The 26550-nt window shown below is 39.1% G+C and overlaps 4 protein-coding genes and 1 long non-coding RNA gene across 5 annotated transcripts; 3 read left to right on the top strand and 2 right to left on the bottom strand.

Moving 5' to 3' along the window:
- Positions 1–11: 11 nt before the first annotated feature.
- On the bottom strand, positions 12–1044 carry LOC136240635 (dysbindin protein homolog). The gene has a single exon (XM_066031657.1). It carries the CDS (start codon positions 985–987, stop codon positions 52–54), a length of 936 nt encoding a protein of 311 aa, XP_065887729.1. The 5' UTR covers positions 988–1044; the 3' UTR covers positions 12–51.
- Positions 995–2766, top strand: LOC136240643 (RNA-binding protein 7-like). The gene is made up of 2 exons (XM_066031668.1): positions 995–1154; positions 2047–2766. Exons 1-2 carry the CDS (start codon positions 1047–1049, stop codon positions 2638–2640), a joined length of 702 nt encoding a protein of 233 aa, XP_065887740.1. The 5' UTR covers positions 995–1046; the 3' UTR covers positions 2641–2766.
- Positions 2767–3181: 415 nt separating this feature from the next.
- LOC136240622 (uncharacterized) lies at positions 3182–3771 on the top strand. Its single transcript, XR_010693910.1, has 2 exons — positions 3182–3417; positions 3469–3771. It is a non-coding gene; the product is annotated as an uncharacterized lncRNA (long non-coding RNA).
- Positions 3772–3984: 213 nt separating this feature from the next.
- LOC136240613 (uncharacterized) lies at positions 3985–15550 on the bottom strand. Its single transcript, XM_066031627.1, has 4 exons — positions 15373–15550; positions 14916–15230; positions 4755–4970; positions 3985–4231 (listed from the first exon to the last, which is right to left on the bottom strand). The coding sequence occupies exons 1-4, from the start codon at positions 15466–15468 to the stop codon at positions 4142–4144; spliced, it is 717 nt and encodes a 238-aa protein (XP_065887699.1). The 5' UTR covers positions 15469–15550; the 3' UTR covers positions 3985–4141.
- Positions 15551–19662: 4112 nt separating this feature from the next.
- Positions 19663–20635, top strand: LOC136251598 (uncharacterized). The gene has a single exon (XM_066044061.1). It carries the CDS (start codon positions 19835–19837, stop codon positions 20507–20509), a length of 675 nt encoding a protein of 224 aa, XP_065900133.1. The 5' UTR covers positions 19663–19834; the 3' UTR covers positions 20510–20635.
- Positions 20636–26550: the final 5915 nt, after the last annotated feature.

Raw genomic sequence — 26550 nt, 5'->3', positions numbered from 1 at the left:
AATTAATTAAGTCACATGCTAAAAATAATTGAGTCAAACACAAAAATGTATTCAGTCATTTTCAGCAGTAACACTGTCTTGAGGAATTTCGTTAACAGTAGCCTGGTCTTGTAATACATTATCACTCATTTCATCATCTTCTCCTGAGCCAATATCATCTAGGAAGTCACTAAGGGACTGTTTGCCATCCACATCGTCTATCTCAATGTCACCAAGTCTCTCGTACACTATCGTGTCTGACCCCAAACTAATTGGTCTCTCCACATGTCCCTTACTCTTGTACTCTGTGACCTGTTGTTTGAAAATATCATCAAAAGCTTGTTGTCTTTCTCGGAGAGAGTTCTGGTTGATTTCTTCATTCTTTTGCTTGATGGCCTCCTTTTCTGCATCAATCCTTTTCTGTAATTTAGCCACTTCCTCTTCTTTCTCTTGAATGACTGCCTCATATCGTACCCTCATTACACCCTTCTTGCGTGCATTGTCCAACAGTGAGCAACTGTATTCAAACTCTTTCAAGCTTTGCTCAACTTTCTCTATGCTTGCACCAATTTCTTCAACAGCATTCTTTGCCTGTTCAACACCCTTTAGAATTATTGGCAGCCCTTGAAATTCTTTGTGAAAGTCCTCGACGGCTTTGTGACGGTCTTTACAAACCTTAGCGAGTTCTTGTAGCTTTCTGTCTAGGCTTGTGGCCAGTACTGAATTCTCCGTTGTCGTTTCGTGCATCTCCGCCCACTGCTCCTGAAAATGGGCCAGAATTTTCCCACCAGCGTTGTAGTTGATATGAGAGTAGTCTGGAGGTACTTTATTACGGGAGTGACCAGCTTTTTTGGCTGCAGTTTTAGCGGCATGTTGCGCGGTATGAAGCAGTTCCTTGAACTCGGAGCGAAATTCTTTGCTACCAGTTTTCAATTCATCTTTTGTTTTTGATAAGAGGTTTCTTATCCCGCCAATCACTCGCTCCTTTCTCTTTGACTGTTTCGACATGACCGCTGTAATACCACAATCGAAAAATTCTTAGTTGTTGGGCGCTAATTAGAGTTGTCATGGCACTGAAGACAGTGGACCCTCATTTCTCGGTCTACGTAGGTGGGCTACCCCCTAGCGTGTCACTGAGTGATATGGAAGAGTTATTGTACGAGTTGTTTCTACAGGTGAGGTTGTTCTAGTGTTCACACCTATGTATATTTCTTCTGGTTGGGAAGTCAACCATTTGACCTATTACATACACCGGCGGGGTAATTTAACCATCACTCTTATTGGTAGCCTCCAAAAGTAACTTAGCATTTTGGCAGACTGGTGAATTAAGTTCAAGGTATTCACACATTCACATGTGCTCCAGAGCCCAGACAGAATTTTTAGGTTCACCAACAGTAACCAGACCACTTTGTGGATGGAAGAAAAATGCTGTCACTATGTTCAGCTATATATGCAGCAAACTGGAGTGTTGGGCTGACATTTTTGATTTTTAAAGACACCCTCTTCACCTCAACTTTTACTCTGCCTCAGGGCTTCTTAATTCTTTGCTGATTATCTATTTTTAAATATGAAAGTTCTCGTTATTATTAGAGTCTCTACCCCGAATTACCATGTGGGTACCATGAAGCCATAATATTTTTGAGGTTGAGCAATGTTTCCAAGTTTAGCTGATTTGCGAACACTCCCAAAATGTATTGGAGTATGTGGAGGTCTAAGTATTTTAAGGGTAAAACTTTTGTGTTAAGCCCCAAAACCTTAAAATCAGCAAAACTATTCTCCCTAGGCTATCGGGTAGTCCTTGTGTGTGCAGATACGTATATATTATTGCAATCACCTTGGTGACTACAGTAGCACATAAGTTCTCCATGCAGACCATGCTAACCACTAACCACTATGATGATAGTACAATTCATTTGAATGTCAGAGTATCACTCATAGATGCCAGGTCTTTAACTACTCATTAAAATACCAGTTTTGAAGGTAGCCAGGGTTTTATACAAGGGAATAGTACGTGTGTATATACAAGTTATGGATTCTGCACAATCATGTGGATATCATTCTATGCAGGCTGGTCCTCTGGCTGGTGTTAATGTTCCATCAGTAGACAGAGAACGTAGAGACATACATCGTGGACATGCCTTTGTGGAATTTCAGCACGAGGTGTCAGTGAACTATGCCATAGAGCTGTTAAACCAGATTTGCCTGTTTGGCAGCCCCATGAAAGTCAGCTACATGACAGCAGGTAGCTCTAAGCCTCCATCATTCACTCCTTCACCGACAACCACAAGACCTCCTCCATTGCTGCAAAATAGCCCACAGAACTTCCTCTCATTTTCTGACTCACCTGTAACAGATGCTAGACAAGTACTGGCCCACAATAGTAGCAGAAGAGATAGTGTTGGCAGTAGCGGAGGTCATCACTCAATGCCATCTCCTAGAGAGGGATCACACAGTCGCTCAAGTCACAATGCTCCTCCACCACCACCACAACAACGTACCTCCAACTACTACCCCCAATGGTTGCGTAATGATACCATTCAACAGATACATGATTGGAGGGAGAGAGAGAGGTCACGACAAGGTAGTAGTAGCAGTGGTAGTGGTTATCATCATCGTCATAGTAACCACTATAATGGCCATACACCTAAATCATACAGATGATGGGATGATGTTTTTAGTACTTTATACTCTTATACCATTTGTTGTATAATTTACCTGATCATGCAGTGCCTTTTGTATTGTATTGTTACATTATGTACAAAATAAATATCATTATTTATCAAATGAAGACACTTGCACACATATTACAATGTGACATGACTAAATCCCACTATTGGGATCTGTGTCAGCATTTCATATTATTGCATTTTGGCTGTATGTTATGAAAAAAGCGTAACAGCAAGGTGGTATTGAAGGTACGTACCAGCTATGTTCTATCAACAATCATGCAATAGCATGTGCCTGTCTTTCATCTTAGCTCACTGTCTCTTGGGTAAAAATAAGGCTAGTTGGTGTAGTAAGTTTTCCTTAAATTTAAGGCTTTGACAATAGACATAGTATATGCATCACACCCCCACATATCATTTTGCCTACCACATTTACTGTTTTTATTAGGTGTAGCAGCTGCAGGTCACCATCTCACTTCATCATTAATACTGGTTTCTCTCTGTTGGTTGGTTCAGGAAATAACTATACATTGGAGGATTAAACTTTCAGGGTTTCCACTGTAAGTATGTATTGTGTTAACATTCTAGGACTGTGAGGCTTGGTACAACAGCATCTCTGCTCTACCTGATTAAAGGGTTATCATTCCAAGACAATTTCAACATCCTTGGAGGAATATTTCAGTTTGAATGGTGTCACTGAGATCATTTATGTCAGTAAACTCACAGTGAAGACTAAAGAGAGATCTCTGAACTTCAAATTTCCAGGACAATGGTATTGTCAATAGTCAAGTAGCTAAGAACTTATTAACAGTTACCATTCCAGACGTTGTCAACCAAGTATGCCGACATGATCACAGAGACACCATCTAAGCTGGAATTTTGATGGTTGATGTTGAAAATGCCTCGGAATGGTAACTAACCTTTAATCAGGTTGAGTATCTTATCGAAGGTTCAAGGCCATCCATCAGCAACAGGGTCGTCTTTATTAATAGCTCAGAACAGGGTAGCTATATCACTTATTTAATTTCATAACAGTATGACAGTGTTGTGATTTGTAGACAATTTACGTGTACACATATTCACACTTGTAAAACTTGTAATGAATAGGTGGGTGTTGAGAGATGAACCATTTGTTATGGTAAAATTAATGGCAGACAGCAAATCTGTGAACTTCCAGCCTTTGTTGGCAAGGACATGCTGTGATGCAGTGACCACATAAACACTGGAAATATAAACCACCTAAAATGGCGTTTCTGAGTATTACCATGCTTTAACTAACAGTGAACTAGAAACAATACCATAATCTTATCATGCAACTTTACGTTTTATATGTCCTATGTGACATTATTTACTATTCAGCAAAAACAACAAAGTATATATATGTGCTTATGAAAAAATGCAATGTTGTAACTACATACTATTATGTGCTAAACTGCAATCATACTAGAGAAATAATGCATACCAGCTACTGTGGTTTCCATTGTACAGTATTGTTACTAGGCAGTGTATGATTCCATGAACATTGCCATGGTGACATCTTTATCTGACAGGACGCCCTCAAAACGAGTAGAAAAAGTCACTGTTACCTGTATAGGAGTATAGTTGTTGGTAAATACATAACTGTTTGTTTAGTTGAGACAGGGTAGCTGCAACAGCTATGATAATATAATTGTGGGGTATAACTATATATGTACATTCACATTACATCCATGAAAAATATTTAACAGTTACCACTGGTAACTGTTGGATTGTTGTGGCTGAAATTAGGCCACTATATCCTAAGATATCTAGCTACATTATAATTTTTGGCTGTAAAATGCAATGGCCTTTATCAATATTCCAGTATAATAACATACGGGTCCATGGGAAATTCAGTGTAGTGAAATACTCTAATAGAGTGTTTATAAGTAAAAATTGATGTGAGCAATTGAGTGTAATCGGCACATTGACAAAATGTAATAGGCTTGTAACTCAATTGTCAAGTAATGGTTGCTCCATCACTGAGCAATATAACTGCAATTAAATAGTCACTAATCAATAGCATATAGCTATTGCTTAATGTACAACATTTAGCCAATACACTCTATCATACTTATAGCTTACACTCACCTTGTGATAAAAGTTTGACCAGTCCGGATGATGATTGATTTCCTCAGCTTTCATGGCGACTCTTACCATAAAGGCAAAAGCTTGACTAAAGTTAACAAACACAAAAGTCTTGGTGATGGAGTTCTTGCTATGTGACAAATGCCAGCCTGCAGCTAACAATGGCTTAAGCACTTTACGTTGTATAGTAGGATCCAGTGGCTTTGGACGGACTAGGGACTAAATTAAAAAACAAAACAATAATAAACCGACTACACAATGAAATAGTATATAGGACATTTTGCATTTGATTTACCGTCAGGGGTGGGTCCATAGGACGTTACCAAGGGGCAGATGTATGTCCTCAGCAGCCACTCATGTAGACACTTTTGGACCTTCTTATACCTAACCAACGCTGCCAAGGTGCTGTGAAGGTATCATGAGGCCTGGTTATTTTTCAGTTGGCCAGAAAAGCCCAAACCTTCATAATCCTTAATAATACAGTATGATATTGAATGATAGGCACGGGTAGTTGATCACTAATACAGCCAGTTCTTGCATCATCACTCTATGACATACTAGCATCAACTGAATATCATCCAGACAATGTTGCTGAGGTGGCTGAAAGTGGACTGTCAGGTAGCTAGCTATCTTAAGTAATGCAATTCAGCTAAATAAATAAAATATTTTTCAGACACACGCTACCCTCACACAAAACACAAAAGGCAGCCTGGCTATGGTGTTGGCATAATTTTGAGTATAACAGAACGTGATATCTGAAGCATCAAGCACACAATGCTATAAATGTGCCACACTACAAAACGTTGCCTGTGAAATGCATTGGCTCACTCAATTTATTCTAGACAGTTGTTGAAAGAATCTCCTCCAACAACTGTCTGTTGCCTTATGGACTCACAATGCAAGGATTATCCTTAGATATTGGGCTCTACAGGGGTCTGATGATGACAATCCCCTTTACCCTTAGTTAGTAGTAGTAGTTGTAGTGGTACTGTAATTGTAGTAGTAGAGTTAATTTTGTGGACCATTTTGCTTGTAATTTGTGTTATGTGTTGTATTCAATCTAAAAAAATAATAATAAAATAATTCTAATATACTGTAGATTCCTTAAAAATTCGGCAGAAATAAATTAATTCCGTTCATGTCTGGCCGAACAATTAGGAAAAAATTGTACCAACCCGGTGTTATTGTTGAATTTTTAGGGATCTACCCCTAATACAGTCTGCACGCTTCATGGCTATGTTATTTGCGATCTGTTTACTTTCTGGATTTCTTTCTACAGAGACCAACAGGAACGTCTTGCGACGGAACTGACGATACTGGCCGCACCACTTTGGCTGCAGCACTAACTTATATACCGTGATTGCCTACATTATCCAGGAGAGATGATCAATGTCATTACTACATCGCTTATCACTCAGACGCAATATTAAGGATTCCAACTAATAAAAATAGAAACCACAATCAATAATATTATTAAACTATTTCGTGATGATTAATTAAATCTCGCTACCAGATGCTGCGTGAAGTGTTCCATGACTTAACAGAGCATTATCTGAGGGTGTATCATGTTTGTGGGTTCCAGGAGAGATGTTATTTTGTGAACAGAAACGAAGATCATTTAGCGGTAGCTGTGCATCAGTGATGTCACACGATGATATCGTTGGGCACTTTCCCTGAACAATTTCCCACTTGGTGCTTCATCCAGTATCGAGGTAGCATATTGTGTAAGGTCACTGGGAATCCTCAGTAGTCAAGAGACCTTCGTCAACTAGTACTCCAAGTGCCGAAAAAGTAGCGCGCTTATAATTAGAAACTTTCCTTGCACTTGCCGAAATTTAGAGCACATTGCGTTCAAAGCACAGGGAGTGCAGAATATTTAGAGATGCCAAAATTTTAGGGAATCTACGGTAGTCAGTAAGTAAATAATTAATAGAGCAGGCAGGTAGACATCATTGTTTTATTACACACAAAGTACATAGCCAAAAGATTTAGTAGTATTATTTTTTTAATTTTTGAAATTAAATTAAACCGTTCCACATAAGCCAAAAGTATTCAGTCTGCAAAACATGGAAGTATATTGTCGTGAAGAAAATGACCAATTAGAATTTTCAATATGTTATACCAGTTATTTAGTCATTGATAGCACTTGGGACAACCTCTCATCACTCTCAAAGAATTAGAAATCCGTTAGCATAATTACTTCAATACAGGATTGTTGTTTACACATTAAGTCGGTCTGACAAAACCAGTTTTATAACCTTTCCAATTATCAACACGTATCATTTTGTATGAATAAAGCAGTAACTAGAAATTTTGTTCATATAAGGTGTTGCCTAGTAAAATGCTACGGCAAAGTTTCAAGTTCATATGTTACTAGTAAGGACACGAGGAGTTATAGATTATCAAATGTGATATTTGAAAAGGCTATGAAACTGGCTTTGTCAGACTGGGTCACAAATTACGTACAGTGCCAGCTACACAAACAATTATTTTGAAATGTGCTAAATGTTTGATATCTAATACATGCTTGTCAGAAATTGGGCCGGACTAATAAACAGTTGTACCGAATAGGCTAGCGTCGATTATGCTGGCATAATTTTAGGCATAATAGGGGATGAAAAGCATAATGCTGGCATAATCATTACCAGAAATTTAGTACATTTTTGGTTGTGTGCATTAGTGTAGACCACCTGTGTAAAATATTCTTATAATACAATCACTTTTGAATGTGATGCTTTTACAGCTATGTCTATGTTGGAATAAATGTCTAATCATTGAAACCAACACATTCCAAAGCAGGCCAAAGAGTGAGGGGGCCAGGCCAGCTCTAAGTTGAAGACCAAAAAAAAAAAAAAAAAAAAAAGGTCACAGCCTGCTGACAATAGGTTTTCTCCACCAATTGTATCTCCTTATACATACGTAGCTAAGTAATTTGCTACACTGCTTCTCTGAATGCTGTGACTACTCTATCCAGATCCTGACTGTTCTATTAGAGTATCTCGATCTTTTCTTGCAAACAGTGTCCCAAAAAAGTGGGGGGGCCATGGCCCCCCTGGCCCCCCGTCTCCACCGCCTATGTTCCAAAGGATCTGAAGTCAGTTAGTCCCTAACCACAATAATATCTTACACTAACCTCAAAATTTTCTCCCACTTAGTACACTACAAAGCCATCCTGTGTGTGTGTTGTGTTGTGTGTGTGTTTTTATTATGATTAAAGTACTTGGTAAAGGTAGAGCCTGTATACCAGTGGAATAAGTACTTGGTAAAGGCAGAGCCTGTATACCAGCGGCCTAAGATGTTTATACTAACTTCACTAAGTATGTTTTAAAAGTAGGAGAAAGATGAAAAAATCCATGACTGGACCTGGGCGGCCTCGAACCTGCAGCCATCCGATTAATGCTCGAACACTTACAGGAGTCTGCCAGGTGGTTAGTGGTGTGTGTGACTGTTTGTTGTGTGTGTGTGTGTGCACGCCCATCTGTATTGAGTGCAAATAGCTTTTTAATATCGCATATGTGAGCAACAGTGCGTGCGTGGGTGCAACTGCTAATGTACGGTTTAATCATGGTACATTTATACCTAATCAATTAGAGTGGTAACCACATCAAAGGGATACTTGAAATAACTGTTGATGTGGTTTAACTTTCTTAGTTAAGAAGCATTCTGTGAGACATATAAACTGTTTGTTTTGTTTCTTTCTTTCATCATTTACAAGTACATGTTCCTTTATAGCCTGCAGCTCATCTATACAAACCAGTTGTCAGGAAGCCACAAGCTACCGACTAAACTGATGGAGAGACTAACTGTTTATAGTGTTATTGCATTTCTAAATTAATTGAGTTGAATGAACTATAATTTAGCAATGTATCACAACACGTCTGCCGTGTAAAGTGTCTTGTCCTGGAGGAAGCTGGTCTATCACATCATACTTCAGTCATTATTCTTTGTTATTATTGGTAGTGTAACTAGTCAAGCAATTTTTGTTCCAAATTTACACCAGACTTAATCTCAGATGGGTAAATTCTCAAAAAATTCCAGTGGGGGCATGCCCCAGACCCCCCTAGATGAGAGCATGCTAGTTTTGCACTGTGTATGTGCTCAAAATCCCTTAGTTTAAAACAACACCCATCATAATCTGCTGATTTTATTACATGCATTTTTCTAGCTCGATGCATGTGATTTTAATATACCCTGAAAAGTAGACTATCTCATTTGGCGCCAGTTTCAGCTAGCTACTACTTTTGTAGTTTACTTGTAGGGGAAAACAGAACACATATAATTAGTTGGATTGAGCTTTCTAAGTAAGGTCAGTGCTGGATTTGCCTATTAATGACGAATGACATAGTCAATACGTCAGAGAAGCAGTTTCTAATTGTGCATCGCTGGACGTTTATGGATGACCTAGAACCACAAGAAGATAGCTGTATTTAGCGATGATTTCAACCTACATCTTAATGATGAGTTGAAAACTATAGGATACATACAGATTCAACTGACTTTGTAGGGTGAATGTATTGTATGTTAAACCCATACATTTGGGCCTACTGAACCATAGTCAGTATTGCACGCATGTAGACGGATGTCAATCCTACCAAATGGGTCATTAAGCCTCTATTTATACATATTTCATTACCTTCATTACAAAGTGGACATTGCACAGCGCTATTTGAGATGTATTTTTCCAATCCAACACTATATGTCAATTTCATTTTGATCAGTAGGCCCATGACCTGGTATTGTGGAGCATAATGGGCAAGTTTCCACCACGTTAAGTATAAAAGTCACAAAGTCAAAGGCTAACCTGTTTTTGATGGTGAAATGATTCCTGAAAATGAGTAGAAAATACACTACAGTCTTACTACACGTTTACACTCTGCGGAACGAGTGCTTTTCATTGTGGGTTTGAGTTTTATAGGACACATGTAGTCATGGGCCAACTAGTACCAAGGCACAGCAAAGTAATTTAACTGAGTTTCAATCATTGAATTTTTCGTACATCTGATTTTGAATAAAATGTGCTAAGATGATTATTGGAAGCTCGATTGGTAGATAATACAATAGAAGCTCTGCATGATAATAATAATAAAGTTAGTGTTGAGTCAGTATAGCTAGTGAATGTCTGGACATTGAAATTAGTGAAGTCTCTGCATGTCTGCAGTGAGACTGGGGTTAATATCAAACAGGAAATATTTCTGCAGGTTCGAGGCTGCCTAGGTCCAGTCATGGATTTTTTCTCCTTTCTCCACCTTTTCATACACACTTTCTGTAACAACTTTAAACAGGCTGTAGAACCAGGTGTACTAAAGACCTTCAGCACTTGTGCTGTAAAGCCTTAATAAATAAATAAATTTCAAAGAGATCGAGATTCTTTAATAGAACACTCAAACACTCTAATAGAACAGTCATCGCATGCAACAGAGACAATGAGAACCATTAAGCGTCTTTCTCCAGCTGCAGGAAGGAGGCTAATACATTTGGCTGTTGCTATTGTTCTGGCAGTCACGTGAATAAAAATAAAACTTAGACAAAAAAAGGTCCTCAAACGAAGAAAAAAAAGAAAAACACAAAATGCCTTGAGCAGGAATTGAACCAGGGACCTCCAGTGCTTGAACCCAGAGTCCTACCCATTGTGCTATGTGGCTCCCAGCTACCCAACTTCCTTAGTTTCTACCTTATATGTCTCCGAGTGGAGTAACTTCTATATTTATATATATAAAGCTGAAAAGCTGTCTGTCTGTCTGACGGTCACGCTGCTTACTCACCAGACTTGGCGCGAATCGAGATAGTCTGTGCTGATAATGAAGCGCTCATCATCCGCCTACTCTAAGATTGTTATCACGAGTTCACGCGTGCTTCCGTTCGGTCTCTACAGTGCGTAGAAGGCCAAGGTGTAGAGAAAACTTGAGCAACATTCCTTTGAAAACCACAGCACATACTGTTCAAGTGGTAGAACGTCTGACTAGCGTGTAAGAGGTCGTGGGTTCAAATCCACGTGTTGACAGATTTTTTTCTTTCTACTCAGTACCTTTTTGTGAACACCTTTTTAAAACATGACTTTTAGCTCATCATATCTTGGCATGCAAACCACGTATCGAGGTGGGACTTTAGTAAAATTAAACGCCCATCATCTGGCAACTCGAGTGTTGTTGTAGCAAATCAAGACAGGAATAAATGATGGCAAGCACAACTATGAGACACAGCTGCTCGAAGAGAAGCCCGTCTAGATCCGGTAACGAGAAGTGAAGAACAGCAACGAGACACAGCTGCTCGAAGTGAAGCCCGTCTAGACCCGGTAACAAGAAGCGAAGAACAGCAAAGAGATGCAGCTGCTCGAAGAGATGCCCGCCTACAGCCAACTACAAGGAGGGAGGAGCGACAGCACGACCAACTACAGCACCAGCTGGCAAGAGCTGATCCACCATACCGTGCACAAGAGCAGCAGATGGAGAACACACAAAGACATCAGGTACATGCAAGCACACACCCTAGCTTTAGAGGCCTTAATTACCAGCCACACAATTTCTTTAGCACAACTGATGTAGGCACACTTAGCATAGAATGTTCACATTGTGATGCATTAAAGTTTCCTGGGGGAAACTGAGTCCCTTTGTTGTTCAAAAGGTAATGTCCAACTAGAGCCATTCCCTCAACCACAGCCGTTCTTACTGCACCTGTATGAGGGTACAGATAGTGATGGTAAACATTTTCTAAACAACATACGTAAATATAATTGTGCATTCCAAATGACCAGCTTTGGTTGTAATGAGATAGCTTTCCCTGGCTTCAACCCCTCCTTTAAAATACAGGGTCAGGTATACCATCGTATTGGTAGCATGGTTCCCTCAACAGGTGAGTCCCCAAAATTTTGTCAAATTTATTTCATTGACAATCAGGAATCTCAAGTGGCCACTAGGTGTCAAATAGTTGATGGGTTAAGGCCAGACATTGTTAGTGGTATTAATCACCTATTGTATCATGACAACCACTATGTACAGCTTTTTAAGTGGCTAAAGAAATATTTGACCAGCAGGATGAGCCAATAAATATTAAAATTGTTATCAATGAAACAAAGAGACCTACAGGTGAGCACTCCAGGAGGTACAATAGTCCCATGTGTGATGAGGTAGGTGTGTTGATGCCTAATGAAAATGCAAACAATAGAGACATAGTGTTGCACTACAGGGATGGTGGCTTGCATAGTATTTCAGAACTGCACAGGGGCTATGATCCACTGCAGTACCCACTGATTTTCTCTCACGGTACTGATGGATGGCACATCAACCTAAAACTAGCTAATAACAAAAAAATTAACGGTTTTAGTGTATTACCGCTACCACATCATGGTAAGGCAAAATGTATCTGTGTTGCTTAGGGCTAAGTGACTATTCCAACAGTTCTTGGTAGATGCCTACTGTAAAATTGAAACTGAACGGTTACAATTTCTGAGACGTGAGCAGAAGGCACTCCGTGCTGACTGTTATCAGGATCTACGAGATGCAATCGTAGATGGGGATGGGGACCCTAGCAATGTAGGTCGTAGGATTATCCTTCCATCGACATTCACAGGTGGGCCACGCTACATGCATGAGCGCCAACAAGATGCCATGACTTACGTTAGGAAATATGGTCACCCTGATTTGTTTATAACCATGACATGTAATCCCAATTGGCCTGAAATTAAAAATAGTTTGCTTCCAGGTCAGGAGCCCAAGGATCGTCCAGACTTAGTGGCTCGAGTGTTTAGACTAAAGATTAAGAAAATGTTAGAAATGTTAAAAACCGATATGATTTTTGGAAAACCACGGGCTTGGCTGTACTCAGTAGAATGGCAAAAGCGTGGTCTACCACATGCTCATTTCTTGGTGTGGTTAATTCCAGAACACAAGATAACACCTCATAAGATTGATGACATCGTATGTGCTGAAATCCCTGACCTGGCTATTGACCCTGACTTGCTTCAAAATTTCAAAGGTCAAAATTTAACCTTCATTCCTTAGGGGGTCTTAAATTCTGACTTGCATACTCCAGCTAATGTCCACATTCTGTACCTCAATTGTATAGATGTGTTGTTAAATCAGGCATTATAACCCTGTCTGTAATAAGCTAAGGTACAGCCAAGGCCAAGGTATCAATAACACTACTCTTGGTGGGTCTTCTAACACAAAAACTATGTGCCATGTGACCTTAGTTGTTTGTACCCTACAAAATGCCCATAATTGCACATTTCTGAGCTGTCAGCAAATACATTGTGTTTATTCACACCTCAGAAATATGCTGTAAATTGCATTTATATTGCTGCTCAAGCCCTATCATTCGGCTACTTTCCCAGCCATTAAACAGCCATTTTTCTTTGTTTTGTCTGCACAATGGGATAGAAATAACTGAGCTGGTTTTAAATATTACATACCTTTTGTTACTAGATCCATGCACATATTACAGGACTTAAGAGTGTTTAAAAATGGGATACTTCATTAACAGTGCAATCCCTCTATTCTGGACACCTTAGGACCATGCTAAAGTGTGCTTATCAGTGTGGTGTTCTGCATGATTTCAAGAGCCTAAATATGTGTACACTAATACAACAGGATAGACAATTGTCCTAATTATGAAGGTGTTCTGATTTCAGGGGTGTATACTAATCAAATGGGATGATGATAAACAATTGTCCTAATTATCTCTTTGTAGTAACATGTTTAGTAAGTGTGTGTGTGTGCGTCCATGTGTGTGTGTGTGTGTCATGTACAGTCAAATCATGCATAACCCATACCTGCACGTAGGGCAGGTAACAATGCTAGTAATATATATTGAAGGTGAAGAAGAAACTAAAGCTGAACCTGACCCTAACCTAACACTAGAACTACTTTTCGCGTTCCCTAAAGTTGAATGCTCGGGGCAACATACTAGACGCGTTCCCTAAAGTTGAATGCTCGGGGCAACATACTAGACGCGTTCCCTAAAGTTGAATGCTCGGGGCATAGCATACAACTAGTGTGCTTGATAGTGAGAAATCTAGTGGACTGCCAGAACAATAGCACTGACAAAAAATATTTCCGGCTGCCAGAACAATAGCAACTTCGAATACATTTTGTTCTTGGCACCATTCATGGTGTTGCATGCATACATAGCAGTTGCTGTCCTTTGAATACCAATTGCTACAACTAATTGAACTGAACACTTTAACTGCATTTTCAAACTTGATTGTACAGCATGTATAATTTGTAATTGTTTGGGCTTAATCGGCTTTGTTGTCTGCCCCCAAATAATAATAACAACTCAAAAGATCAATCAGAAGCTGCATAGTATTTCATACATAATTATTTGCATACAAAACTACAAAGATAATAGACAATAAAATGTCTATAGCTTCTGAGGGACTACAGATATGCCCCCCCAGATCCCTTGCTCTAATATGCCTACTATGGAGTACATTCCAATTTCAAGCTATTGCTATTATTTGTATGTTGCAGTTGAAGTGACACTTTTATTCTATCGTATGAAGAACTTCTCTGCACAAAGAAAAAACACAAAATAAAAGCATAAAGCATTTATGAAAAACATAAAAGTAAGCATAATAGGCAGAAAATTGGGGAAATGCCAAAAAGTATGTCCAATATCCCAGTTGTAATTATGTACAGTATGCATAGTTGATGTGCAGGTATTTAAGGAATAAATGGTCTTTTAAAATCAATTCAATCATTTTAAAAATTGTATGCATCTTCATCCAAGAAACTGGATACAATCATATTCCAAGCTATAAACTATGGCATTCCAAGTCATGATATGAAGCACTGACTTGATTCATCATTGTATTGTTGATTTACACATCAAATCAGCTATGTTAAGTTGACACAAAGTAGTGCCACACAGTCGGCAAGTGATTGAGCATGCAAGTTGTGTCTAGAATCAATTAGCTGCAACTTTAACCTATTTTTGAACCGTTTGTATGAAAAATTGTTTCCCGCAAGCCAATTTTCAAGTCTCATACTCTGTTTGCCAACCAGTCAGTGATGTAACAGTTGTAGTGTGTAAACTTGTGCACATCACTCAGTTTTCTTAATCTCTTGACCACACCCTCACACAATATTTTTCATAATTCATATGATATTAAACTCCCCACACTATTTTACCATAATGTCCTCATTAATGCATTATTCAGTTACATACCTGGTTACCAATCCTGCAGTGGTCTAAACTTGGAGGTGGTATTGTTGGTGCCTGTGTTACTGTGGCAGTAGTAGGAGGAGTAGTAGGAGGAGTAGTAGGAGGAGTAGTGGTGGGACGACGATAATAATAATAATAATAATAATAATAGCCAGTTCGTTTTATTCGTCCAGACACTCTTCTATTTATAGGGCCCTCTTTAGCTACGTATCTAGTTCTCCTTCCTAGAGGACTTGGTACATCATCTTTACACTGACACTGACATGATTTTCTCTCTCTGATTCCATCATTGTTGGTAGCGTCCACATCTGTGAGTGACTATAAACATCACTCATGAGTGTGGTGCATCACTACCATATGTACCTTGTAGACTATAGTGATGTCATGAATGCAATATGTATACTGTACTTACACTATAGGCCATAAAAATATGCAAACGTATAAATCCAGTAACACTTACTATGGAATTATCTTGCTGCCTGCTATGTGGCTGGACACATACCACACCACACAACACTAGTAGCAGACTGAACGCTAATAACGTAATATCAGACATGGTCAATCTTGTAGCACTATAGCGGATGGCTCAAAAGTTTAAACAGCACAAAATAATTCAAGTAACTGCACTAAATTTTACAAGCACACATCTGTTTATATAGTACTACAGGGAGAAAGTTCTAGGCCTACTAAAAATAGCTATAAAACTAAAGCTCTAAATAACTACATTCTATATGAATAAAATTACACACCAAAGATAACATAGCTAAAGTTAATTGTCTGTCCAGAGTACATATTCTTTTCTCAACAAACATGAATCCACATGAATATCATTGTGTGGAAGTTGTAAACAGAATTCCAGGGGAGTCTGTAGAAGTTGTCAGAGCTGGGTCCTGAAAAACAGCTAAAGTAAAAAGTGGATTTTTCCCAACGCTTTCAACCAGCCAGATAATTAGTGGTGATAGTAAAGTATCAACAACAGACATGTCACGTGGTTTGGCTCTCTACAAGTTTGGGAAAGGGTTGTAATGGATACTGCATTTTATTGGATATTGTATATGCATAAATTCAAGTTATATTAATTTGTCAGACCAGTGGCATAGCCAACATTTCATGACAGTGTGACTGACTGAGTTGCACTGAGTTTGCAGGGCTTAGGCTGTGATTACCAAGGCTTCACCCTTGGCCCCTATGCTGCTGCGTTAGACAGCAAATTAGACAGTTTCTTACAGTACTGGATTTAGCCCAGCAGCTGTTAACAACCTCAAATAATTATAGTACTAATGTTTTTGAAAGCCATTCACAGTAAACAATGAGCTAACCTTGTATCTCTGAGTGTCATACTCTTTGTTGTGGGAATTTTACTGGAAGTGATGATGATGATCATGTGTATCTATTATGCAGCCAAACCCAACCGTTCCTTTAAAAGATCTGATGTTCTTCTTCTGATGAGTTTCAACAGAGATAGGATTTTGACAGGCTGACTGCATTTTAGAAGAGCAAAACCTGATCCTACATCTATATTATACTGCCACAAAAAATTAAACCTTAGTGAAGCCTGCTGAGCTATGCGTGTCTAAAGGCAACAATTATATACAGTGAATTAGTAAGTCAGCAGAAAGTCAATAATTTTATATAACCTTATTGTGAACTGGTATTGTAAATCTACTCAGCTTTACAGTGATTATATCAGTAGTCAGTATACTGAATTACAAGAAATTCTGTGAAATATTTTAACAGGTGCATAAGTGCTATAGTGGTGACACATATAAGTGTAGATTTCTATGTATTTCACATGTAACATTAAGACTGATTTACCAAAATCAGGTCACATTTTTATTTCAATGTTCTTTTGCATATCTGTTTGGGCAGTTACAGTATGTGTTTTAGCTCTGGTAAGGAAGAATGGCTCATGCCGATTACCAAGAAGATAATAATAAATCAGTTATCAAGTCTTGGTTGGCCCAAGGTCACAATGGTTCACCTTTTCACTGGTTGTACTATACAGCTCACATGAGGCTCAGTTGCATCACGGCATGTACATAGTAAACAACAAATATTCTGTGTATATACACCGTATATGACCGGATTTGCGAAAAGCAGTCTTCCACACACATCCAATTTACCAACATTGACAACTCATAACTTCAGATTGGAAATGGCCATTGACTTAAAATGTGGTCAGTAGTGAGCACCAACATAGCTGAGTAGATGGAAAAATTTTCAGATTAATGTTACTTGAACACTGAGTTACAGTCTTCTGAGTTCATAGAGTTTGATGTGTGTGGAAGACCCCTTTTCATAAATCCAGTCACATATTCAGATTGTAATTAGGCTAAAACAACCATATACGTAGTCTATTATAACTATCATTAATGAATCAATATAAACAACTCCCATGTCATACTGAGGAAGTCAGTCACTACTCAGTGTATTGGTACAGTAGTATGTATATAGCTGCTGTATTTGTAGCTTCTTCATCAGTATACCTGTGCACATGCACTACTTTCCTAAATACATTCATATATGTAACACTTTGACACCTCAGATCAAAGGAATTCTTTATGCTACAAATGTGATGTGGCACACTTGGCACTGCTATATACATACTACTGTTGTGCAACATCTAGATGTTGCACTGCAAAGTGTGCTGACAACTCAATACTGCATTCCACAAACTGTACAGCTGTAATGCTTCTTACTATTGAATACTGTAGTAAAATGTATATGAAACCTATATGACCAACATCCACTTTACATTGTGGGCTTCAGTGATCTCCTGTGGGCCTCCTGTGGCTCTCAATTGAGACCAACCGAATCCCACAATCAAAACTGTCTCGTGGTGATAAGGTTTCTTATACATTTTGAAAACCTTACATAGTAAGTACTAGTGTTATAGTAAGAGCTAATATGAAGCTTTGAGATAGTAACAATAATGATATATGCAACCACCACAGAGGATCCTGGACAAATGCCAGACCACATTAAAGACACCCTCAACCACATCAAAGACATTTAACTTAAAAGTGAATTTAGCAGCTTAAAACTACTGTAAAAGTAACTTGAAAGGGTTAGAACTACTTTAAAAAGCTGCTTTGAAGTGTAACATATTAGTTGCAACACTGTAAGTCATGCATTACCTGATATGTACGTACTCGCCCTCGGGCATCGTGCGTACATATCAGGCAATGCACTCCCTACAGAAAATTGCATTGTCTTTGCGCGGTTTGAGCATGCGCGTGTTTTGAATAATAAAATGCATACAATATAGGGTTTTGGTATTTGCTAACTAGTGATGATCCTACCATTCCTGGTATACTTGCTGTAAAAGTGTGTATAATTCCGGTTATACAATGATTTAACTGACGCTGAATTGAACGGCTTCGATACCTGCGGACTGTTATATCCGGTACTGCGCGCGTTTTATTATTCAAAACACGCGCATGCTCAAACCGCGCATAGCCGGTTGTTGCAAAGACAATATGCAATTTTCTGTACAGCGTTACAACTATTACGTGACCCTGACAGTTTAAAGACATATCTTAGTGATGAAATGCTCATATATACGTACTTTGTAAAAACATTCACATAACTGTGTTGTCCCTTAATAATACTATACAAAACAGCAAAACAGGACTATTTAACGTGCTGTTTTTGTACAGGTGTTTCCTCAAGCATTAACAATGGTAGACGAACTATGTGTATGTTAGATGCCCACTGGAGGTTTTTTAGTAGGGTTGACAACCCGAGGGCGCGGTTTGGTCACCGAGGCGTGGCATTAATTAGTGACCGAGGCGCAGCCGAGGTCACTAATTAATGCCCGCCGAGGTGCCAAACCAAGCACGAGGGCCCCAACCTACTAAAAACCGACAGTGGGTATCTAACCCATTTAGAAAGCAGCTCGTTACCAGCACTGACAAAAGAAGCACAGAGTCACGCTAGGTAAGGTCCTTTACAGCGTGTTTCATGGTGTTTGCTTGTGCCACCGGCTTAGTGGCCAGGTAAGTGTTGTTTTAGTAGCTGTTATTTAGGTCCAAGGCTTGTTTACTAGATAATACAAGCTGGCCAAGAAGCTCAACAAGCTTTATAACAACTGGCCACGAAGCGCCAAGCTTTATTACAACTAATCAGTGCCACGAAGCGACAAGCTTTATTAGCTACAATGCGACAAGCTTTATAACAGCTGGCCACGAAGCGACAAGCTTTTATTAGCTACAATGCGACAAGCTTTATAACAGCTGGCCACGAAGCGACAAGCTTTATAACAGCTGACCACGAAGCGACAAGCTTTATAACAGCTGACCACGAAGCGACAAGCTTTATAACAGCTGGCCACGAAGCTACAGGCTTTATAACTGGCCACAGAGTGACAAATGTTACAAACAGGTGCATTGGCATAGCTGAAGTGTGTTGATGGTATAATGGCGACAGTGCTGACAAGCAGACGAACGTAAATGTGCTTGCTGTAAACTCGCAACACCAGTAGTTTCACTGATGGCTAGCTAGTTGTGAATGTGAACATTGTTGGGCTAACTGTGATATGCATCGAGCAGCTGGCTCTTTCGGTTAATGGCTAGATTGGTCAAGTGCTGGTATGGCTGATGAAGGTAAAAACCCAACTCTCACTAACCATACAACCACTAATTAAATCAGATTTGATTTACCATCAAAACCCTGCTTTGTCTGAAGATGTAGTTCATCATCAGCATGACATTTTTCGTCATCTTTCTTCTGTCAAAGAGTGATCCTTATCTAACCAATTACAGTCCACACTTTCCAGCTGCCCTCCACCTTTGCGCTGGGCTGTTGAATGCTGCACCGAGAAAGGTTCTTCTTCTTGGCTTACTGCTCTTCCTCTAGAACAGTATGGCTTTGCACTTCATAAGGGTGAGTTCATTGATGCCATTTGTTTAAGGTATGGCTACATGCCATCACGACTTCCATCTCACTGTGTGTGTGGCAAGGATTTTAGCCTATCCCACGCCCTTAGCTGCCCACATGGTGCCTTTCCGATTATTCGGCATAATGAAATTAGGAATCTGACAGCTAGTTTGATGTCTGAAGTCTGCCATAATGTCCAGATTGAACCACAGCTGCACCCTTTGTCTGGTGAGACCTTACATTATCGCTCTGCCATTCAGGATGATGACGCAAGGGTAGACATCAGGGCTTCTGGCTTTTGGAGGTGCCTACACCACCATACCTTCTTTGATGTGAGGGTTTTTAACTGTTTTGCAACTTCTAATCGTTCCTCTACGCTATCTACTGCTTTTCGTAAACATGAACTAGAGAAACGTCGTGCCTATGAGGAACGCATTCGGGAGGTGGAGCATGGGAGTTTTACCCCCCTTGTTTTTTCCACTTCGGGTGGCATGGGAAGGGCTGCCACCACCACTTATAAACATCTTGCCCGCATGCTGAGCGAGAAGTGGAATTCCCCATATTCTGTGGTGATGGGCTGGCTCCGTTGTAGTTTGGGGTTTTCCTTGCTCCGTTCTTCAGTTATGTGCATCAGAGGATCACGCTCAAGATCCAAGTGTCCGTGTGTGCCTCCAGCAGTTGATCTTGCTGTCGCTGAGGGGCACCTGCCTGCCCATTGAACCCTGGGCATGCTGTAGGTTCTGTGTAGGTTCTTTTCTGTAGGTTATAATTAATTTTTCAAATATTTTGTTAGCATTCTATAGAGATGTGTGGGAGGAAGGGAGTGCCATTAGGGCCGGAGGAAAAAAAAAAAAAAAAAAAAACTAATTAAATCAGTGACATAGAAAACTCTTTGAAGTGTTGCTGAATTTACCATAACAGTCTCACGTGACAAGAGGTCTCTAAATGAAACTTAGAGCCCTCACCTCAGGTCTCTAATAACCTCATTAACTGTGTCAACATCAAAGAGAATTATTCATGCTGCTTTCTAATATACCATAATCACTTCAGTTCTGCACACATAAATTTCAAGGAAATTAGGTACAAACAAACACTTTAAAGAAAGAGTCAACAAAAGAAGAAACTAAAGAGAGAGAAGCAAGTTACTTTAAAGTAGTGTCCACTTACACTACATGCTATATTGACTACAAGATCATAACAGAGACTTTGTGCATGCTATATAGAAGTTTTGACTGAGCACTGATTTTATTGCCGTGATTGTGTTCATATACATAATTCCTCTAATTATTTTATCATTCATACTCTAATGACATGGTCAATATAACAATGGTAGTTGCCTTTGTGCAGTGTTGAGAACATTAAATTTTGGTTTCCTAATGGCTTCTGTGTGTGTGCATTGTATGTTTGTGTTATGCCGGCAAGCCACACTCAGCTAACCATTGTGTTCTAATGACTAAAATAATAAAGTGGTTAAGTTACTGTGTGGCACAATGAGCTGATTAATGTTTAGGAGAACATAAATAGTGTATGCATGTAGCTATAGTAGAGCGACTAAGTGATCACTTTTTTATACAGTAGAAACACTAAACTTGGTAAATTGTTTGTTTCATTCTTCATTCATATCAGTTAGAGTGCCGCGCGGCAATATTACATGCACAAGAAGGAGACAAATAAAAGTAATACAAAATGTATGTGGAAGCCATAAAGTACTCAGTAGTAGACTTTGTATCTTCTCATGAAACAAGCAAGAGATGGTCAGATCCAAAAGCTGAGAGTAAACTATTGGAAGCCTGTCATTATTGTGAGCTGAGTATAGCTTATAGGAGCTTAGAATATTTGGCAGAAGTTTTGAATACTGCAGCTGCCAGCCATAAGCACATAGCTAGTTAGTTTGAAAATGGCATGTTAGACTAGTTATGATATCTTAAAATGAGACTGTCAAAAGTTGACTAGCTTTGTGGGAATATAGCTAGTTGAGCAGCATTGTGCAAAAGGCATCATTTTTGATATACAATTCTGAAACTTACCAAATTACCCTTTTCTCCCTATGACATGGTTAAAACGTGGTTTCAAATTAATGGATTGGTCTTGCTATTTTATTTGAAGTCAATACGTAGGTGGTTTTGTTTCAAAGTTACAACTGTTTATAGTAACCATGAAACTATATAGTAGCCAGAGCAGCTAAGCAACAAATTTTGACGAAATTGTTCACTTAATTTGTGATAAAGCACTAAATTTTCTGTGAAAGTTGAGTAAGGTATTTGAGCGATGTCAAAATCCTTGCATGTGGTTATAAGCCCATTTCTAGCTGGTTCAGGAAACCATACAAGTGCATTCAAAATCTTAATTTTGCTTAAATCGCATGAATGTATTTCAAATTATTACAGATGCAATCAGAAAACCTTTCAAAATCTGCACATGTGTGGTATCAGAGGGTGAATTGGACATTGATTTATGTGATTCGATCAGCAGAAAATCTTCCAGATCATAACATAATCTGTCAATATCATATTCCATGACAACAATACTAGCTATATCATCTAGATGGGTATTCTTTATCCATATTTCTCTGATTGTGAGTTCCTTCAAATAGTTCATGTTTGAGTTAACAATTAGCTCAAACAATTGTTTGATGTCCTTCTCCCAATGAATGTCCAAATTCTGCAGTTGTCCCATGCATGACAAAATCTCTCCCAGTCTAATATAACTTGGTTGTGGGTAGACTAAGCTGTACCATGCTTTTACAATATGCCAACATCCTTACCATGCAACGTCGATGTTGATGTCACATGATGAGGAAAGGATCATGCTGTCCACACACCTTCAACACGTTATTTACACAACATACATCACCACCTTGTTTCCCGTCACCACCCGCATCAATTTTTAGGTACCCGCACCAAATTTTTTATAGTTCACATGAACGAGCATGTGAATGCACTATTTCATGATTTAAGAAAGCACAGCATGACTTAGTTTTCAAGGTAAATGCATTAGCTGTGCATATAAACATAGGGTGGAAGTCCCTCCACTCTTGCAATGCAGTACTGATCATCGAGATTGATCATCAGTCATGTTATAGCTAAAGCTACGATATACTAGCTACATACAGACTCCAGCTAGCTTATAGATCTAGCTAGCACTAAGATTCTAGGCTGCCTGGAATTGTTGATTATTAATTTCTTATCAGAGGGGATTAGGCATTTGGGGAGGTGAAACTTACTGACCAACATTATTAGTGTTGAATAAAATCGATATACATGTATGTACATAATTGGTGAGTGAGTCCTCAGGTACGCACAGCCACAGATTGTGTAGCTAATTACCCCACAAATGGGTGTGGCAAGGAAATACAATTTATAAAAAAACTACATACAAAAATAGTAATGGTAAATAAAGAAGATCAACATTCAACATACTCCTAACCATTCTAGGCTACCTTGCCAAGAAAATTCTTTTAGAAAAAGAAACTAATACTACATGGATGCAGCTGCCAAATCAAAAATATGTCTACAGCTTGGTTATATTTAACTCATTCTGAAAAAAAGTTTATACAGTTTTGAAAAGAAGATAAAGAGGATGGAAGTGGCCTAAACACTTAATTCAACAGTGCTGTAAAACTGAGACATTTCCAGGCGATCAAATTCAGACAGCAATTATTGGTATTCTTTTTTCCCTGCTTGCGATCCCAAGGTATTCAACTGAGTCCAAGGGACATGTCAGTTCTAACAGGGAAACTGAATTACTTCTCTCATTGTAAAGAACAATATGGGGTGATAAGGAGAAAAGGGGAATTGTAGTCTGTGGGGAGTCACTAGCTCACAATCCAGGCAAGTCAGCATAAACTGAGACCATGTTCACATCAGTGGAAAGTTTAGAAAGGTCAGTACTTAAGCCTCGACTTAAGCAGTGTAAAACTTGGTCATGACAATACGTAAAGCGGCCCTGTGTCAATGCAACAGGGCAGCCACCCAATACATGAGCAGTGGTAGGCTGAAAGCTGTCACACAATGTACATTTTGCACCACATTGTACATTCCAACATTGTAAATTGACAGCTGTGGGAATAGTGTCATGGAGGATGAAAGAGAAATTACCTGGGTTGCAGCCAAGTATAGTAGCAATCTGTTCCAGGTCCCACAACTGGATTATAGTCACACAGAATCGAATCTTTCAGTTTATAGTCGGATAGCGTGTCTATATGTTTGTCATAGTATGAGCATATTTATCAGCTGCAGCTTACTTCTTTGACTGCAAATCTAGCCATTGGCAGGGATGTTACCTGGGAGTGGGCTTTTGACACGATATAGTAATCAGCAGCATTGGTCTGCAGATAAGAATCCGGCTCCCGAACACTCCCAGTTCCTGAAGTTGGTAATCAGAAGAAAGACAACAGGCTGAGTTTTGCCCGTCTAGACACTTGAGAAATGCTCAGACAACACACACACACACACCGGGGTAGTATAACATAGCATGAGTAGTACTTCTTGGTAAGTCCAACCATTTCTTGAGGTAATGTAGTGACTAAAAATTTGGTGCCATATCTTCAGTGATTGATCTAGTTATGCCTCCAGATAGTACAATTCCTTGCTTATAATGGTGATTACCATCAAACAAACAACACACACATCTGGAAACTACAGTGCTCCCTTGATTATTCAAACCTCTATATTATCCCGAACATATGGCTATTTGAACAGCAAAATTGACTGCTCTATTAGAGTATTTTGTCAAGATGCATGTCTACTACCGGTATGTACAGAACTCCAGTATTGGGAGTAACGCGTTACGTAATATTATTACTTTTGTGGTACCTAAAAGTAATATAATGAAATACGCCATAAAAACAGGTAATATAACTAGTTACTTTACTTACAAATGTAACACATTACCTAAGTAATATAGTTACTGTAATGAGTCTAATATTACTTAATATTAGGCCACTCCAAATAAATTCTCTGTTTCCCGTCCTGGACTCAAGCATATTTGCATGCGAGCGGGCGGTCCATTTCCATTATTCATTACAAGATTAGCAACTTTTTAAGCCTTATTTGTCTAGCACAAAATAGCACAAACGTGAAGTTTGTGTCGACTTGATAGCATTACTGACACGTGAGCTGACATGGTTTCAAGTGAGCCTGTCAGTATGCAACAATAACTGGAAAATAATGAAAGAATACGGAATAATGGAATATTTAGAGCTGACAGTAACTAGGTGCGGGCGGTGGACGGGAAACAGAGAATTTATTTGGAGTGGCCTTATTTCTACAAGTAACGAAGTTACGAGACTATAGTCTCGTTAGTAATCCGCTGAGCAACGTCTAGCCACAATGAAGTAATGAAGCCTACCGAATGAAGCTTATCCACCAGCTTCTTACTTATAACCAAGATTTGCACATTGCCCAACAACAAAATCATGTCACGTGATAAGGTGGTAGTTTCACACGTGACAGCTTAAGGCTGTGGACACAAAGTAATATAATATGTAATATTATTATAGTTACTTTATTTTATGGGTAATATGTAACTGTAACTAAATAGTTCAGTTGCAAGTACTTTTAAAAAGTAACTTACCCAACACTGAGTATTGAGTACATGCAACTTTAATTTCTATAAGTGTTTTAAAGTGATCAAAGTCAATCAATGGGTGAATTAATAATTTCTTCTGGGAGGGTGTTCCATAGTACATAGGTGGTGGAAGGGGGCTGAAGCCTCCCCTCGGTCTGGTGATATCATGCCGAAATTATCCTTGGCTGAAAACAGTGATAAAGATCGAGATACTCTAATAGAGCAGTCACAGTATTAGAGCAGTCACAGTATTAGAGCAGTGTGTAGTGAGCTATGTAAGGATTTTTATGTACTTTATCAGCTATAAATGCGTAGCTGGTGAGGTGGGCAGCTATTGTCAGCTGGCTGTGACCTTTTTTTTTGGTCTCCCAGAGACAATGTAGTGCTTCATTTCCATAAGTCTGGGTCAACCCAGCCCCCCTCATATCAACTACTTCCTCTGCCCCTGCCATAGTATGATGGCAGAAGGAGTGCAGGTATGTATTTGTTCTAGCTGCTAGCTGTATATATCTCATGTCATGATCCCGGATGGGTGAATGACTAGGTAAGATGGTCAGTGGCCATATATATCCGCCTGGCAGACTCCGTAAGCGTTTGAACAATATCCTATGATTTAGTATGACTTGATATGTGATTGCTTTTTATGAGGGGTCTACGAGCATGCATGATGGCTAGGATTTCAGTTCTTAGACTGCAATGATCTAGTGAGATGTTCTGAGGACATTTTTTTGAAAGTAGGTTCAGTGCTTTAAGTTTGGCTTATACTGAGAAGGAATAATGAATTAACATGAAAACTTTATCCTTTCAAGAACATGAGATTCCTTCAATGCTACAGCTAGCTAATCAGTTCCATTAGTGGGTAGTACCAAGAGTATATAATGGGAGCCCAATATATACTCTTGGTAGTACTGAATATTGTTAATTATAAGAAAAATTTTTGGAGGACCATGCACCAATAAGTGATTTGCGATACAGTAAGTCCTCATGACTATATGGCTACACCTCAGATTTTATTACTGATTGTGGTATATCACATGTTCATAACTGCTGTTGCTATGACAATGCCACACCACCCATGCAAGTATATGATATTGTAGAACCAGTTAAGACCATGGAAGCAATGGTCCCAAGATGTCGGCAGAAAGGAGGGGCTTCACAACTTCACTACTGCTATCTGTGTTCTGTAGCAAAA

The sequence above is a fragment of the Dysidea avara genome, chromosome 1, assembly GCF_963678975.1.
Source record: "Dysidea avara chromosome 1, odDysAvar1.4, whole genome shotgun sequence".
NCBI classification, from domain to species: Eukaryota; Metazoa; Porifera; class Demospongiae; order Dictyoceratida; family Dysideidae; genus Dysidea; species Dysidea avara.
This window is presented reverse-complemented; position numbering and strand designations above follow the sequence as displayed.